The sequence below is a fragment of the Solea senegalensis genome, linkage group LG17, assembly GCF_019176455.1.
Source record: "Solea senegalensis isolate Sse05_10M linkage group LG17, IFAPA_SoseM_1, whole genome shotgun sequence".
In the NCBI taxonomy this organism is placed as follows: Eukaryota; Metazoa; Chordata; class Actinopteri; order Pleuronectiformes; family Soleidae; genus Solea; species Solea senegalensis.
Genome location: NC_058037.1, coordinates 14925586 through 14943958, shown reverse-complemented (window position 1 = coordinate 14943958; position 18373 = coordinate 14925586). Strand labels below are relative to the sequence as shown.

Below are 18373 nucleotides of genomic sequence, written 5' to 3'. Positions count from 1 at the left end.
GTTTTTGCACACATTTATTTCTCCTCATATTTACAAAACCCTGAGCTGAGTGAAATCAAAGTTGTTGTCCTTGAAGAAGAACTGCACTTTTTCTTTTTTTAAATTGCTTTTATTGATTTATTGATGCACACGTCGTCCTTTCTGACAAACAAATCCTGAAGATCGGAGGGAAAAAACCTTGTGCGGTTGTTTTAAATTCAAACCAGTGTGCTTGAAGACATATTTCAGAATTGAGAGCTACAACAATTACAATAAAAGCATGATTTAACAGCTCCAATCAGTGGAGCTGAGGATATTTACAGGTAATTATGTTGAGTGATTGGTCATTTAGTGAAGTAGTGAAGGAAAATCCAGGCACGTGTTGACTCACCCCGTCAATTTAAAAGCATAATGACTCACCTTCGCTTTATGTGTGACTGACAAAAATAAGGATAATGTTAAATTAGTAATCTTCTGGTGAACTGTTGTGTATTACAGCGATGAATTGAAGATGTCAGAGAGCACTCACGACTTGCAACGAGTCGCCCCGTGCTCTGAATGTGAATCCTCATTACAAGAAGGAATTGATATGAGCAGATGTGTAATCATTGTGCCCAATAAGCTCAATAATCAGCCGGATTAATGGTCGTCATAAAGAAAAATGAAAAATATCAGCGAGTGCACAAAGGGCACTAACGCTAACCCTGCCACAACAGAGTATGAATGAATGAATCAGTGTCACAAGATGAGAAAAATTTCACCTGATGACATAAAACCTTACAGGGACTCATAATGTGAAATGTTTCATGTTATTAATGCTCTTATGTAAAAGCTTCATATATGTATATGTAAAATATACATGCTATATAACACGTGAAAGTATGTTGCCCAAAATCACCCAAAAACATCATCCAAAGGCATCCAAAATGTGATGACGTCCAAATTTTGACCAAAAAGTCATAGGTAAGTCTTCAATATTTAGACGAAAAAGTCATAAGTTGGTATGTCGTCAAAATTTTGACAAGTCATACTTGAGTATGTTGTCCAAATTTTGACCAAAAAGTCATACTTACAGTACATAGGTTAGTATGTCCTACAAAACACTGTGGAAACAAGCCCCAGTGGTGTAATGGGTTAGGCACTGGCCTCTGAGGTATAGTATTGTGGGTTTGAATCCCATCTTTGTTGGTCATCCAAATTATGACAAAAGATTCATACTTTAGTATGTTGTCCAAAATGTGACAAAAAAGTCATACTATAGTATGTCGTCCCAAAATTGAAAAAAAAGTTATAGTATAGTATATCTTCAAAAAATGGTCAAAAAGATCATACTTTAGTACGTCGTCCAAAAAGTCATAATGTAGTATTTCGTCCAAAATGAGACAAAAAACTTTAGTACTTTAGTATGTCTTCAAAAAATGGTAAAAAGGTCATACTTTAGTATGTCGTCCAAAAAGTCATCGTATTGTATGTGGTCCAAAAATGGGCAAATAAGTCATACTTTAGTATACCGTCCAAAACACTGTGGAAACAAGCGCCTGTTGTGTAATAGGTTAGGCACTGGCCTCTGGGGTATAGTATTGTGGGTTCGAATCCCATCTTTGTTGGTCATCCAAATTATGACAAAAGATTCATACTTTAGTATGTTGTCCAAAATGTGACAAGTAAGTCATACTATAGTATGTCGTCCAAAAATGAGACAAAAAGTCATAGTATAGTATGCTGTCCAAAATAAGACAAAAAAGTCATAGTATAGTATGTGGTCCAAAAATGGACAAAAAAGTCGTACTATAGTATGTCGTCCCAAAATTGAAAAAAAAGTTATAGTATAGTATATCTTCAAAAAATGGTCAAAAAGATCATACTTTAGTACGTCGTCCAAAAGTCATAATGTAGTATTTCGTCCAAAATGAGACAAAAAACTTTAGTACTTTAGTATGTCTTCAAAAAATGGTAAAAAGGTCATACTTTAGTATGTCGTCCAAAAAGTCATCGTATTGTATGTGGTCCAAAAATGGGCAAATAAATCATACTTTAGTATACCGTCCAAAACACTGTGGAAACAAGCCCCTGTTGTGTAATAGGTTAGGCACTGGCCTCTGGGGTATAGTATTGTGGGTTCGAATCCCATCTTTGTTGGTCATCCAAATTATGACAAAAGATTCATACTTTAGTATGTTGTCCAAAATGTGACAAGTAAGTCATACTATAGTATGTCGTCCAAAAATGAGACAAAAAAGTCATACTTTAATGTCTTCAAAAAATGGTCAAAAAGGTCATACTTTAGTAGGTCGTCCAAAAATGGTCCAAAAAGTCATAGTATAGTATGCTGTCCAAAATAAGACAAAAAAGTCATAGTATAGTATGTGGTCCAAAAATGGACAAAAAAGTCGTACTATAGTATGTCGTCCCAAAATTAACAAAAAAGTTATAGTATAGTATGTCTTCAAAAAATGGTCAAAAAGGTCATACTTTAGTATGTCGTCCAAAAAGTCATAGTATTGTATGTGGTCCAAAAATGGGCAAATAAGTCATACTTTAGTATACCGTCCAAAACACTGTGGAAACAATCCCCAGTTGTGTAATAGGTTAGGCACTGGCCTCTGAGGTATAGTATTGTGGGTTTGAATCCCATCTTTGTTGGTCATCCAAATTATGACAAAAGATTCATACTTTAGTATGTCGTCTCAAAATTGACAAAAAAGTTATAGTATAGTATGTCTTCAAAAAATGGTCAATAAGGTCATACTTTAGTACTTCTTCCAAAAAGTCATACTGTAGTATGTGGTCCAAAAATGGGCAAATAAGTCATACTTTAGTATACCGTCCAAAACACTGTGGAAACAAGCCCCAGTGGTGTAATAGGTTAGGCACTGGCCTCTGAGGTGTAGTATTGTGGGTTCAAATCCCATCTTTGTTGGTCATCCAAATTATGACAAAAGATTCATACTTAAGTATGTTGTCCAAAATGTGACAAATAAGTCATACTATAGTATGTCGTCTCAAAATTGACAAAAAAGTTATAGTATAGTATGTCTTCAAAAAATTGTCAAAAAGGTCATACTTTAGTACGTCGTCCAAAAAGTCATAGTATTCTATGTGGTCCAAAAATGGGCAAATAAGTCATACTTTAGTATGCCGTCCAAAACACTGTGGAAACAAGCCCCAGTGGTGTAATAGGTTAGGCACTGGCCTCTGAGGTATTGTATTGTGGGTTCGAGTCCCATCTTTGTTGGTCATCCAAATTATGACAAAGGAGTCATACTTTAGTATGTTGTCCAAAATGTGACAAAAAAGTCATACTATAGTATGTCGTCCCAAAATTGAAAAAAAAGTTATAGTATAGTATATCTTCAAAAAATGGTCAAAAAGATCATACTTTAGTACGTCGTCCAAAAAGTCATAATGTAGTATTTCGTCCAAAAAATGGTCAAAAAGGTCATACTTTAGTATGTCGTCCAAAAAGTCATAGTATTGTATGTGGTCCAAAAATGGGCAAATAAGTCATACTTTAGTATACCGTCCAAAACACGGTGGAAACAAGCCCCAGTTGTGTAATAGGTTAGGCACTGGCCTCTGAGGTATAGTATTGTGGGTTCGAATCCCATCTTTGTTGGTCATCCAAATTTTGACAAAAGATTCATACTTTAGTATGTCGTCCAAAAATGAGACAAAAAAGTCATACTTTAGTATGTCTTCAAAAAATGGTCAAAAAGGTCATACTTTAGTTTGTCGTCCAAAAAGTCATAGTATAGTATGCTGTCCAAAATAAGATAAAAAAGTCATACTATAGTATGTCGTCCAAAAATGGTCCAAAAAGTCATAGTATAGTATGTTGTCCAAAATAAGACAAAAAAGTCATAGTATAGTATGTGGTCCAAAAATGGACAAAAAAGTCATACTATAGTATGTCGTCCCAAAATTAACAAAAAAGTTATAGTATAGTATGTATTCAAAAAAAGGTCAAAAAGGTCATACTTTAGTATGTCGTCCAAAAAGTCATAGTATTGTATGTGGTCCAAAAATGGGCAAATAAGTCATACTTTAGTATACCGTCCAAAACACTGCGGAAACAAGCCCCAGTGGTGTAATAGGTTAGGCACTGGCCTCTGAGGTATAGTATTGTGGGTTCGAATCCCATCTTTGTTGGTCATCCAAATTATGACAAAAGATTCATACTTTAGTATGTCGTCTCAAAATTGACAAAAAAGTTATAGTATAGTATGTCTTCAAAAAATGGTCAATAAGGTCATACTTTAGTACTTCGTCCAAAAAGTCATACTGTAGTATGTGGTCCAAAAATGGGCAAATAAGTCATACTTTAGTATACCGTCCAAAACACTGTGGAAACAAGCCCCAGTGGTGTAATAGGTTAGGCACTGGCCTCTGAGGTGTAGTATTGTGGGTTCAAATCCCATCTTTGTTGGTCATCCAAATTATGACAAAAGATTCATACTTAAGTATGTTGTCCAAAATGTGACAAATAAGTCATACTATAGTATGTCGTCTCAAAATTGACAAAAAAGTTATAGTATAGTATGTCTTCAAAAAATTGTCAAAAAGGTCATACTTTAGTACGTCGTCCAAAAAGTCATAGTATTCTATGTGGTCCAAAAATGGGCAAATAAGTCATACTTTAGTATGCCGTCCAAAACACTGTGGAAACAAGCCCCAGTGGGGTAATAGGTTAGGCACTGGCCTCTGAGGTATTGTATTGTGGGTTCGAGTCCCATCTTTGTTGGTCATCCAAATTATGACAAAGGATTCATACTTTAGTATGTTGTCCAAAATGTGACAAAAAAGTCATACTATAGTATGTCGTCCCAAAATTGAAAAAAAAGTTATAGTATAGTATATCTTCAAAAAATGGTCAAAAAGATCATACTTTAGTACGTCGTCCAAAAAGTCATAATGTAGTATTTCGTCCAAAAAATTGTCAAAAAGGTCATACTTTAGTATGTCGTCCAAAAAGTCATAGTATTGTATGTGGTCCAAAAATGGGCAAATAAGTCATACTTTAGTATACCATCCAAAACACTGTGGAAACAAGCCCCAGTGGTGTAATAGGTTAGGCACTGGCCTCTGAGGTATAGTATTGTGGGTTCGAATCCCATCTTTGTTGGTCATCCAAATTATGACAAAAGATTCATACTTTAGTATGTTGTCCAAAATGTGACAAATAAGTCATACTATAGTATGTCGTCCAAAAATGAGACAAAAAAGTCATACTTTAGTATGTCTTCAAAAAATGGTCAAAAAGGTCATACTTTAGTTTGTCGTCCAAAAATGGTCCAAAAAGTCATAGTATAGTATGCTGTCCAAAATAAGACAAAAAAGTCATAGTATAGTATTTGGTCCAAAAATGGACAAAAAAGTCATACTATAGTATGTCGTCCCAAAATTAACAAAAAAGTTATAGTATAGTATGTCTTCAAAAAATGGTCAAAAAGGTCATACTTTAGTATGTCGTCCAAAAAGTCATAGTATTGTATGTGGTCCAAAAATGGGAAAATAAGTCATACTTTAGTATACCGTCCAAAACACTGTGGAAACAAGCCCCAGTGGTGTAATAGGTTAGGCACTGGCCTCTGAGGTGTAGTATTGTGGGTTCAAATCCCATCTTTGTTGGTCATCCAAATTATGACAAAAGATTCATACTTAAGTATGTTGTCCAAAATGTGACAAATAAGTCATACTATAGTATGTCGTCTCAAAATTGACAAAAAAGTTATAGTATAGTATGTCTTCAAAAAATTGTCAAAAAGGTCATACTTTAGTACGTCGTCCAAAAAGTCATAGTATTCTATGTGGTCCAAAAATGGGCAAATAAGTCATACTTTAGTATGCCGTCCAAAACACTGTGGAAACAAGCCCCAGTGGTGTAATAGGTTAGGCACTGGCCTCTGAGGTATTGTATTGTGGGTTCGAGTCCCATCTTTGTTGGTCATCCAAATTATGACAAAGGATTCATACTTTAGTATGTTGTCCAAAATGTGACAAAAAAGTCATACTATAGTATGTCGTCCCAAAATTGAAAAAAAAGTTATAGTATAGTATATCTTCAAAAAATGGTCAAAAAGATCATACTTTAGTACGTCGTCCAAAAAGTCATAATGTAGTATTTCGTCCAAAAAATGGTCAAAAAGGTCATACTTTAGTATGTCGTCCAAAAAGTCATAGTATTGTATGTGGTCCAAAAATGGGCAAATAAGTCATACTTTAGTATACCATCCAAAACACTGTGGAAACAAGCCCCAGTTGTGTAATAGGTTAGGCACTGGCCTCTGAGGTATAGTATTGTGGGTTCGAATCCCATCTTTGTTGGTCATCCAAATTATGACAAAAGATTCATACTTTAGTATGTTGTCCAAAATGTGACAAATAAGTCATACTATAGTATGTCGTCCAAAAATGAGACAAAAAAGTCATACTTTAGTATGTCTTCAAAAAATGGTCAAAAAGGTCATACTTTAGTTTGTCGTCCAAAAATGGTCCAAAAAGTCATAGTATAGTATGCTGTCCAAAATAAGACAAAAAAGTCATAGTATAGTATGTGGTCCAAAAATGGACAAAAAAGTCATACTATAGTATGTCGTCCCAAAATTAACAAAAAAGTTATAGTATAGTATGTCTTCAAAAAATGGTCAAAAAGGTCATACTTTAGTATGTCGTCCAAAAAGTCATAGTATTGTATGTGGTCCAAAAATGGGCAAATAAGTCATACTCTAGTATACCGTCCAAAACACTGTGGAAACAAGCCCCAGTGGCGTAATAGGTTAGGCACTGACCTCTGAGGTATAGTATTGTGGGTTCGAATCCCATCTTTGTTGGTCATCCAAATTATGACAAATAAGTCATACTGTAGTATGTCGTCCCAATAATGTGCATACTTTAGTATGTCGTCCAAAAATGGTCCAAAAAGTCATAGTATAGTATGTTGTCCAAAATAAGACAAAAAAGTCGTACTTTAGTATGTCGTCCAAAATAATCCAAAAAGTCATTGTATAGTATGTGGTCCAAAAATGGACAAAAAAGTCATAGTATAGTATGTGGTCCAAAAATATATATAATTAGTTAGTTATATAAATATATACATGACACTAACATCATCATTTCAGTCAAGTAAAAGTACAGTGTGTAGGAATTAGTGAGTGCAGTGATTAGTGATTCCCACCCCTATTAACTTACCTGGTATTGCTATTTCTGTAAAGATAACTAGGATTAATAGTAAATAACCACTGCTGACGTCTCACTTCAGATGCCGATGGTCAAACCAGCGTGACGTTTGGTACGTTGTTCCATGACGACAGATGTGCCAACATCTTTGAGGCACTGGTGGGCACTCTGAGAGCTGCCAAGAGGAAGAACATTGTCAATTACGAGGGAGAGATGCTTTTGCAGGGTGTCCACGACAATGTTAATATTGTCCTGCTCCAGCAGTGAGACCGAAATCAGGACCAGACGCAACTGTGGGTCTCATTGAATCCCTCCAAAGTCCTTTGAGTTTTTTGTGTCGCGTTTTAACCTCGAATGCAATGACCAAACAGAAATGAGACCCAATAGTATATCAGCAGACCCCAGATGACACTTCATCTTAATAAGATTTCATTTGACAGTTTTGGCAATATTTGAGCTTCATTCACGTTTTCAGATGACAAAGAAAAAGTATAGTTTCTCTCTTCCGCTGGTGCTGCCATCTTATCCTCAACCACGGGACAATAATATCATTTTTGATGCGCTTTTACAACTATAAATGTATAAAGTGTGAATGTAATTTTCTGTATGTAAAAACATTGATTTGTTTATTTGTGTGTGAAATCTGTAGTAACTATCACAACAGAAATGCCTCTTTTGACGTCAACAGTGTCATATCGGGGCTCACAGGAGAGATTAGCTATAGCGACCATCAGACTTGTTCTTCTTCATAGGTTTAATTGGGGTATTTCAATCGTTGATAGTTACTGGGATATACTTGTTTTTAGGGCTGCAACTAACTAATTATAGTTATAATAGATGAAACGAGTACTTGTTTGGTCTGTAAAATGTCAGAAAATGTTGATCGGTGTTCACCAAACCTGGAAATGATGACGTTATCAATTTTTTTTTTTTTGTCCACAAACCAAAATGATTCGGTTTGAACGATTTCTTTGTACATATGGAGCAAAGAAACCCCAAAATATTCACATTTAAGAAGCTAATTATGGATAATTGTCGTTGCGGCTCTATTTGTTTTTAAAGCTGCACTAGCAAATTATCAATTAGGATTTTCCATATTAATCTAATGCAGTTTTAAAACAGTGTGAACAACAAAAATGTGTCCACTGACTGTGTCACCAAATGGCCATTCCATTTCTTGTTCACAAAGAGCCATTCATACTACCTCCTGTGGAGTTTTTTGAAAAAAAAAAAAGACAACAACTTCTTTTTTTATAGAAACTACAAAGACAAGTGCAAGTACATTTCATTAAAAAAAGAAGAAGCAGATTTTGTACCTTTTTGTACCAACTGCAGTGTCTTAAAGAGTAGTTTTAAATCTTTTCGTATGTGGTCATGAGGAATTGTCAAAACTTGCCTTTTTTTTTGGAAGAAATAGTTGATAAACAAACAGATGTGTGCTTTTTCTTTTCTTTTTCTTTTTTTATTGCCGAGTCATTACAGGGTGATTGGCGCCAAATGAGAAAGATAAATTTGTTCTAAATCTCAGGACCAAATTGAAACAACCAAAACATGTTAAATGACAACACATGATCCTCTTTTTTTTTCATTAAATTTAATTCCAGCTGCTCGATTGTTTCCACGCTGCCATTAATCCACACAACTTTAATATCATTCTGCCACTTTTCCTTTTGTGCAATATTTGTCTGCCATTTTAGGAAAAAATTGCCAAAAAAAAGAAGTAACATTTTACTTTAAAAAACATTCCAACATATCATCTGTATACATCAAAGTTGGGGGGTTTTTTTTCAGTCAATATTGAGCCTCATTATGGGTTTGCTTTACATTAACTGCTGTTTAAATCTTCAGGTGTTGGTGGTTTGACTTGAATTTATTTTCTTATTATCTGTTTTAAGAAGCCATTCCTTTGTTTAATGATTGTCTTAACTGTGTGTCGTTGCATGAATTTGGTGAAATTGGGTAAAGTGAGTTTAAACCTATGCTAATTATGAATGAAACTGGTGGGTCACATGACGCACAATCCCAAACTGCTTGCCTTGCTGTCATTTTCTGGATTTTCTAGATTAGCCTGCTGTTTCTGCTGCACACACTGTGTGTATGTTGGGAGTTTAAGATGGCTGTTTGGTTTTTAAGTGACAATCGGGACAGTGCCAACAACCCGGGTCATCTCTGAAAACTAACAGAATGCCTTTACAATGTTTTTAAGTGCGTCATTACTGTTTGGGTTTTTTTGTATGGGCAATAACACATTCCTAAGGAGGACTGAATGATAAAATAAATTCTTAACACTTGAAACCTTCAGCCAACTTTGAGTCACGTTTTTTCTTTCTTTCCCTAAATAGGATCTGAATCACACTTTATTATTTAGAGACGATCGAGAACAACATTTCTTGTCTTGGCAAGAAGCTCATAATATTTGATTATTTTTACATTTCAGGTACTTTTTTTAATCCCTGTAGGAAAATTCCTCTGTGCATTTACCCATCCTCTAATAAGACCCTTCCTAGAACTAGGAGTAATGGGTGTTGGGTATCTTGCTCAGGGGTACACCGGCCTTTTTTGACCTGGTAAGGATTCAAAGCCTTTGGGTTACAGGCCCAGTTCCCTTTCCACTTGGCTATGAGCTAAAGCAGAATTGGAGATTAGCTTCTACTGTTTGATAATTTGATTGTTAGTCAGGTTCACACTGCCTTAATTTGCATCTGATAAGCAAGACATCTTTCAAATCATCAGATTTATGAATGGAGTTTTGAATAAATTGTTATTTTATAATTTAAAAATATTAATTAAAACTGTTTTGGTTGTATTTGAATAGCACTGGTGCTACACAGGCATTTTACACTGACTGCATTGATGTGGCATTTCTTAATTTGCTGAACTGCATGTGTCAGCAGTAAAATCCAGCAAGTTGACTTAATATAGTAGGAGACATGATGATTAATGCAGCCTTGAAATATCACCACCCAGCCTGGTACACTATCTGCTGTCATAACTGCTAAATAGGACAGTGATGCCTCCCCCACAAATATGTGACACTGATCACTTCTCTTCCTCTACTGTACATCCCCAATCCCCTTTAGCTACTGGTGCTTTCATGTACCGTGGGAAATCCCTGATAGGACAGATTATGTCACTCCAAACGTGTCCTGACCTTGTTGTTTCAGCTCTGGCCAGTCATTATGTCTTTCCATCACTTTGAAATAGTTAACACTGTGTTTACTTTATATAATTAAAATAAATAATTCCCTACATTTATGCAAAATTCTACTAAAAATATCAATCAGTGTTCAACGGGTTTGACAGAAAAGCAGCTATAAACTGAAGTTGCCACTACTAGTATTTTTCTATTACCTTTATACTCTTAGTCATGTCGTAATAATAATAATAATGTACTATTGTGATTTTAGTACTTGGAAATGTCTTGCTTTATTTAAACTGCACAAAACATATATTCCGCTTACAATGACGTGTCCCATTATAAAGTAGCCCAAGATTGAAAAAGGAAATAGTCAGTATCACTGATCAATTTAAATTTTACAACTTAACTAAAAAGACAGCAAGTATATTGTCATCTATCTATCTATCTATCTAATTAGCGAACTTGCTAATTAGTGAACTAGCTAATTAGCGAAATATTAAATGAAAGGATAAAATCCGAGTTTTGCTACAGACATTGAAAGCAACGTAAGTCTTTGACAGCCAATGGCGGGGGGCGGGGTCTTGTGACGTCAGGGGGTGGAAGAAAACAGCAGAGCAGGAATCAAAACAAGAGACGGACACGCCTTCGCCCTGAAAGGTAATTTATTCGCTGTACGTGCAGCGCGGAAACCTTCCTGTCGTCCACGAGGAGACTCAAAACAATACAGAGAAAACAAGGAGAACAAATAAACTAAAAACCACCAGGGCCCGCTGCACTAATGGAGTCCACGGAAATGTCAGGCAGCACTGACAGCCGCCGCCAATGGTAGAGGTCGAAAATAACACTGACATCCGAATCCTGTAAAATGCCCAACCAGAAGAACAACAAGGGAAAGAAAAGCAAACGCACCAACAGTAGCGGAGATGAGCAGGAAAATGGAGCCTGTGCTGCCGCTGTTGCTGCAACAGGAGGTGCAGCCGCGGCGGCTACGGTGGCATTGGCATCGGCGGCGGCTTCAGCTTCAGCGGCTGCTGCACCGAGGAACGAGCGCTCCAGCGGTAAGACGCAGAGGAAACAGACAAAGATGTGGTCATGAAGTTTAGTTGCTGATGTTGTTGCCTTCCTGCAAAAGGAAAGCTCTGTCCTGTCTGTCTATCTGTCACATACATGCATGGTGACCCCCCACCCCCCTCTACCCGCCCACTGAGCACTTCTGCCCCACCGGGAGAGAGCACAGTACCAAACTTCTATCTAAAATGTCGGCATTTTAATGCTTCCTCGATTATTAGCCGAGTGTAGCCCGGAGTGGCTCATCACGACTTTAGGCCTTGCATGAATGGAATGATTTATTGTGATCGTCGTTGTTAACTAGCAAGTAGCCAATCCTTATCTGTGCTAAAATCACAGTTTATGCTGTAGCTTTGTAGGCTCAGTGCTGTGTTTGATATCCAGGAAATAATGGGAACTTCGGGCATAAAAGTTAATCTGTTATTGAATGTATTGATATTCCATGTAAGCCGAATTTTAAAGTGACTGAAAATCTTTCGCAATCCTTATTGAGGCATGCTTAAACTGGTTCCATTTGTCTCTGACACGCAGGAAATCGTACAATTGTTAAAACCAACAACGGAGTTTGGCGCAGCGAGCATCTAGCTACGTATCAGCCACGAAAATAAGGTTCCTTGTTGTGAAAATGTGGTATATGGGTGTGTGTGTGTAATGACACATCGCAGCACGTCGTTGTCTTTACATTCACGTTGATGATGGATAGCTGTTGCAGTTAATGTGCAGGCCTCGGTTTCCCTTGATTTCCTGACGCGTACCGTGTCCAGTTTTTAGTTGTGGCCCTTCTCCTGGGGTAATACTGACATCTCACCGCTTGTCTGCGCACTCAAGTACATATTCATCCCATACAGACTTCTTTTTAAAGGGAAAAAAAAGAAAAAATCTAATACTGTTGTAGATACAGTCAGTTATTAATATTTCAAATGTATTTTTATAGACTTTTATTTTGAAAAGCCACCTCACTCTATATCTGAAAATCATGCTTCATGTTTTAGTATGTCAGGCCTAGTCTGTTGTAACAAAGCCTATGCTAAAACAACAATAAATCAAGTCCCCTTTCTTATTTTACTAATGAAAATTAGGTAGTTTATAATTGTACTTAATTGTACTTAAAGTATCAAAACTGATCTACTAACAAGTGTATATTTTTGTTTTTTTAAAAAGTGTAGTAAACATACAGTTGATAATATTCAATATTAGTCAAATCATTTGTTAATTGACCATATTTTTTTGCTCAGTAATCGATGGTCACTGACACCAATAATCCCGGTATTAACCTCATTCTGGATTTAGCATTATCTCAGATTAGGTTGTAAACACAAGTTGCTAATATAATATTATTCCATGCATATTTCCCAACAGGTCATTATAATCAGATTAACACCTAGTACATGTTTACATAATGTGATTAAGACTGGAATACTCCTCGTGTGGTTATTGTTTATTCAGAGTATGATTCCAATTCTAATTTGAAAAAGTAGTCGTTTATATGCTATAATATTATTCAGATCATTGTCTTAATATGGTTAATATTGTGGTCCATATATAAACAGTCTATGCTGTGCTGCTCTTTTGGCCTTAGGGGGAAAATGTGATTTGTGTTTGTATTCAATGTATTGTAATATTTTACTCACCAACAACTCATCAGTTAATTAGCAGATGACTGCATAGTTGCAGCTAAAAGTTAGAAAGCATTTAAATGTAATGTTGAATTTGACATGCAAAGCAACAATTAATATTTTAATATTATTTGCACAATTAAAAGATTGCATCTATATTAAGTTACAAAACTTACATTTCCTTGATTCCAAAGCAGAATTATCGTTTCCAAAATTATGTTTGTAAACATTTAAGTCAAGAAAAATCTGCAGTTTGTAACATATTAGAAGCTAGAATTAAAATACTAACTAGTATTACTTTCAAAATTGTTGACTATGAGTTAGTCGTTAATTTACATTTGCTGGTTCCAACTTGGTTCATCCATTTGCAATTCTGTAAAATGTTAAATATGAAGGAAATCAGGCTGTTTTGAAAGTGAACTTGTATGAGAAACACGTAAAACTGCTTCCTCCTCACGTCTCCACTCAGAGACCCAGTGTGCCACTCCTCTCGGCTGCAGCCTCGGCCGTGCCATCGACCTGGAGAAGGACGAGTACCAGCGTGTGCTCTGCAACAACGAGCTCTGCCCTTACGGCAACTGGATGCACCTGCAGTGCTTCTACGAGTGGGAGAGCTCCATCCTCGTCCAGTTCAACTGCATCGGCCGCGCGCGCTCCTGGAACGAGAAGCAGTGTCGGCAGAACATGTGGACCAAGAAGGGCTACGACCTGGCCTTCAGGTTCTGCTCCTGCCGCTGCGGACAGGGTCACCTGAAGAAGGACACGGACTGGTATCAGGTGAAACGCATGCATGACGAGCGCAAGAAGAAGCCGTCGGAGAGGAGTGCGGGCAGGACTGGCGCCTGTGGAGGCGCTGTTGGTTCTGGGGACGGGTTTTTTGAGGAGCTTAAGAAGAGTAAGCCAACTTTAGGAGCAGCAGCAGGAGGAGGTAAACAATCCCACAGAGCCTCTAGTCAGGAGTTACCTCGTAGACAATCAGTGGACCGACAGAACTCTATAGAGAGAGGAGCAGCTGCAGGAGGACCCTTTCCTCCAGGACTTCCTCAGAGCTCTCCCTGTGGCTCTCCTGGACAATCCCCACCTACTGGTTTCTCCCTCTCCCCCACTGCTGCCTGTGGCCCAGGAGGAGCAGCTCTGCGGGGTTCCCGTCAGCTGGGAGAGTTTCTAAAATCAGCCGTCCACATGGACCCGCAGAGGAAGCACCTTCTGATGGGGGGAGCCCTCAGCAGGAGCGGCGGCTGCTCGGTGGGAGCCGGCGCTGGAGGTCCTCACCTGGACCCCGGGTCCGTCCTTCCCCTGCCGCTGTCCCTGGCCCTGCCGCTGCACCACCGCCTCACCTCTGGCAGTATTGGTGACGGTGCCCACCCTCACCCGGTTCAGTTCCTGAGGAGGCTGGACCTCTCGGAGCTCCTCACCCACATTCCTCGACATAAACTCAACACCTACCACGTCCGCATGGAGGACGATGCCCAGGCCGGCCAGGGGGAGGAGCTGCGCAGGTTAGAGTGACTGATTTTTACAATTTATACTTTTAAACTGTACTCACTCAGTGGGTGAATAGCGCACGTTAAAAGTTAAATTAAATGTGTCAAGCAACTCCCTCTTCTTGTTGTTTATTTTGAACTATTATAAACTAATCAGTGTGGTGATGGTGCAGAAGAACATTGTATATGTGTGTGCACTTTTAAAGCAGCCACCTCAGTTATATTAAAAACTGGATGATGAGATTATTTGTAGGTTCCAGAAAACACCATGACTGTTTTAGTTGCCTGCTCTCATGGTGCTGTTTTTGGCTGCAGCCAGCTTTAGCTGAGCTTTAACAAGGCCTCCACACACACACAAGACATTATACACAGAAAAAGAGTCGCCGGTGACGACAGTGGAACGTAGGTGAACGTATAAGTGAATACGCTGCTCCCTGAAGTTATTTTTTAACCTTAAAATGACAGAATAATATTTTGATGAACGCGGTGATTGTTCGATTCCAGAAAACGTTGAAAAATGTTGAACCGTAATTCCCAAACTTGGAAATGATCAAGTTCTCGAATGTCTTGTTTTGTCCACAAACCAAAAATAATTGAATTTTAATGACTGTTTTGTTATATAGAGCAAAGAATCTAGAAAATATTCACATTTAAGAAGCTGAAAAATCTGAAAACTTGGTTTAATTCTTTAAAAAAAAGACAGAAACTGACTAATCAATCATCATAATAATGGATTGATCGAGTAAAAAGCTACATAGGTTCTCCAATACAAGAAGGCAACTGTGTGTCAAAAACAAAGTGTCAAAATCTGAGATGGAATAATACCACAAAATAACCAGAAACCAGAAAATAATCACATTTAAGAAGCTGATAAAACCCTTAAACCAATTCAACGGATCATCAAAATAGTTGGTGAGATTACTGAGTGCTTTGATTCTCAGACTGAACTCTGTTAACTGTAACGTGTCCACGTTTTTTGGCCCGTAGGTTCATCCTGTCGGCCCTCAGTGCGAGCCAGAGGAACGTGGTCAACTGTGCGCTGTGCCACCGGGCGCTGCCCGTGTTCGAGCAGTTCCCCCTGGTGGATGGAACGCTGTTTCTCAGCCCCTCGCGCCACGACGAGATCGAGTACGACGTCCCCTGTCACCTTCAAGGTCATTATTATTATTATTATTATTGTTGTGTCTGGCTGAATGAAAACGTCAGACGAGGAACATTTGTTAAATATGTGAGGTTTGATGTTGCAGGTTCAAAGGCTTCATTTTCTGTTAAAAAAAAATGGAAAATATTGTTTATTCACTGAGGAAATCTCCAGGGACTTTATATTATATCACATTAAACACACCAGAACTCCACAAGAAGAATGGATTGCGTACATGGAATTTGCAGCTTTTAAATCCCGTCGAAAACATGTTTTTTTTTTTTGTTTTTCGGTAGTGCTTACAGCTTTTATCTAAACAATAAAAAAAAAAAACGGTCATTTTTTTACCTTTACTCTTAATATTTTTTTAATTATCACCTGTATTAGATTGTTTTAATCATGAAAAAAGCTTCAAACCATTGAATCTAGTTTTATGACGATTTATTTAGTAATCGACGAATCGAGTAATTGTTTCAGCTCTAGAGTAGATTAAAAAAAGACAGATGGAATTATAACAGTCTCATAAAAACTATGAAAACACCCAGAAACACGAGTCGGGTATTGCACTGAATTGCTTAGAACAGTAATGGTAGCAACCATGCATCAATACATCCTGTTTTCCTATGTAAAATGTATTGTTATTTTTACATTAATATTGCTTTCTAAAAATTCTTTCTTAAATTCTTTCTTACTTGCCGTGACTGATTGTTGTCGTCGTTTCCTTCTTTCCTACAGGCAGGTTAATGCACTTGTACGCCATCTGCGTGGACTGTCTAGAAGGCGTCCACAAGATCGTCTGCATCAAGTGCAAGTCGCGCTGGGACGGGAGCTGGCACCAGCTGGGCACCATGTACACGTACGATATACTGGCTGCCTCGCCGTGTTGCCAGGTACAGACGCCGAGCACCTAAAAGTGGAACCCTGGTATATACAGTAGAAGAAGTATTTCTGATTTATTTCTACCAAGTACCGCCAGAGGAAGCTAGCGTGCCACAGTGTGGGCGGAGTCATCATCGCATGGCTGCATGAAACTGCCGTGACTTCTACTTTCACACACACACACACAGACAAGTGACTAGTGACTTGTAAAGCAGTCGTTTTCTTGTAATTGAATCATTAGAATCAGTGAATTAAAACTATTTGTTCAGTACTTCCTCCATCCATGATTGGAGCACAGTGGCTGAGTTTGTGATGCCACTAAATACACCACACTCCTCTGTTAAGTGTTGAGATTTTAGACATTTCCCTGGTAACTGTTGGTGATGAACCCACATTTTTAGGATAGTTCCGTCTTTCTAACTGATCTACAGTTGTCGGACGTCTCTTGCTGTGACGGAACTCTGACCAGGTACTATGCCGCACTGAAGCGAGTAGAGCCGGTGGAAACACGACTAATTGGGCCTGTAACCTGAGATTATGTCATAACTGTGCTGTTCCCGTGGTCACAAAGGAACTTCAACTTCAGCTTAAATTTCTAACCAACTGACCTCGTCCTTGTCTCCTCTCCCCGTGTGTGTGTGTGTGTCCTCAGGCTCGTCTCAACTGTAAGCACTGCGGGAAGCCGGTGGTGGACGTCCGCGTCGGGATGCAGTATTTCTCCGAGTACAGCAACGTCCAGCAGTGTCCTCACTGTGGCAACCTGGACTATCACTTTGTCAAACCGTTCTCCTCCTACAAAGTACTCGAGGCCTATTGACAAATGTGGTTCACGCGTGCTAGTTCAGGTGCTTCTGTTCTCATTGTTTTTTCATTTTTAACACAATCTAGGAAAAGATTTTTTTTTTTTGAGGGGGGAGGGGTGGGGCTTAAAGGTGGTTTTATGTTTTCAAGTTCTCACTCTTGTTTTATTTTCTATGTATAGGGAAAAAGTATGACTCTAGTTTTAAAAAAGGATGAATAATTCATAAATAACAGTTCCGGGTACAGTATATACAGTATATCTCTGCTGATTAAAGAAAAGAAAGGTGTTGATAAAAGTGTGTCAGGTCAAGCGAACACATTTATCCAAGTGACAAGTGAATGTATCCGTATGCCAAAATTTGCGTTCATTTTTTATTTTTTACCAAAACAAAAAGGAAAAAAAAAAAAAGCAAAGATGAAGCTTGAATAAAGCAGAGAAGGATACGCACTGGTGTTGGTTGGTGTATGTTTTTTCCCCCAATTCACGGTTTCTGTTGGTGACTTGTCCCGGGAGTGACGTCAGTGGCCAGTCACGACGGTCTTTGCGGTATTTCGCTCACGCAAACGAACACAACTTGTCCAAGAATAAAAATTAAACATTACTATGTGTACAAACTGACTTAAAGGTGACATAGAATGCTTGTATCACACTTGTATATGTTAGTTATGGAGGTCTACTTACATATATTAACTTGTTTTCATGATTAAAAACCTCCTAATCGCTGCAAACGAGCCGATCAAAATATCTCCTCACTGACGCTCTCGTCAGCCGCGCTGTTTCAGACCAAAACCACACCCCCAGAATGTGGACTGTGTTGTGATTGGCCAGCCAACGAGAGCTTTCCCACTGTCCTGTGATTGGCCAGATACCTGGAAGTGACGTAATAGATAGGCCATAGATAGACCTCTTAGATACACAGCTCCCCCTCTGGCACGGTGGATGCTCTGCATCTCAGCAGCTACGAGAGTAGTTCTTCTTCTTCTGCGGTTGAATGTACGCAACCGGATGTGCCCGGACTAGTGCCCGCACCAGGAGGCGCTACGGTGGTGACAGGAGTGGTGAGGATTTCTGATGACGACATCAAATTAA

The 18373-nt window shown here is 38.3% G+C and overlaps 2 protein-coding genes across 2 annotated transcripts; both read left to right on the top strand.

The window, feature by feature from the left end:
- Positions 1–7224: 7224 nt before the first annotated feature.
- Positions 7225–9456, top strand: LOC122784511 (costars family protein ABRACL-like; the record flags this gene model as incomplete). The annotated part of the gene is made up of 1 exon (XM_044049812.1): positions 7225–9456. A coding segment is annotated over one exon (198 nt), but the record flags the coding sequence as incomplete, so codon positions are not given.
- A 1437-nt stretch (positions 9457–10893) lies between these two features.
- On the top strand, positions 10894–17731 carry LOC122784576 (headcase protein homolog). Its single transcript, XM_044049896.1, has 5 exons — positions 10894–11352; positions 13448–14477; positions 15450–15616; positions 16339–16493; positions 17135–17731. The coding sequence occupies exons 1-5, from the start codon at positions 11160–11162 to the stop codon at positions 17297–17299; spliced, it is 1710 nt and encodes a 569-aa protein (XP_043905831.1). The 5' UTR covers positions 10894–11159; the 3' UTR covers positions 17300–17731.
- Positions 17732–18373: the final 642 nt, after the last annotated feature.

Excerpts from the sequence above, each read along its gene's own strand:
- LOC122784576 (XM_044049896.1), top strand. The coding sequence starts at position 11,160 with ATGCCCAACCAGAAGAACAACAAGGGAAAGAAAAGCAAACGCACCAAC. Across the intron at positions 14,478-15,449 it reads CAGGGGGAGGAGCTGCGCAG|GTTCATCCTGTCGGCCCTCA; the intron begins GTTAGAGTGACT and ends TTTGGCCCGTAG. Across the intron at positions 15,617-16,338 it reads CGTCCCCTGTCACCTTCAAG|GCAGGTTAATGCACTTGTAC; the intron begins GTCATTATTATT and ends TCTTTCCTACAG.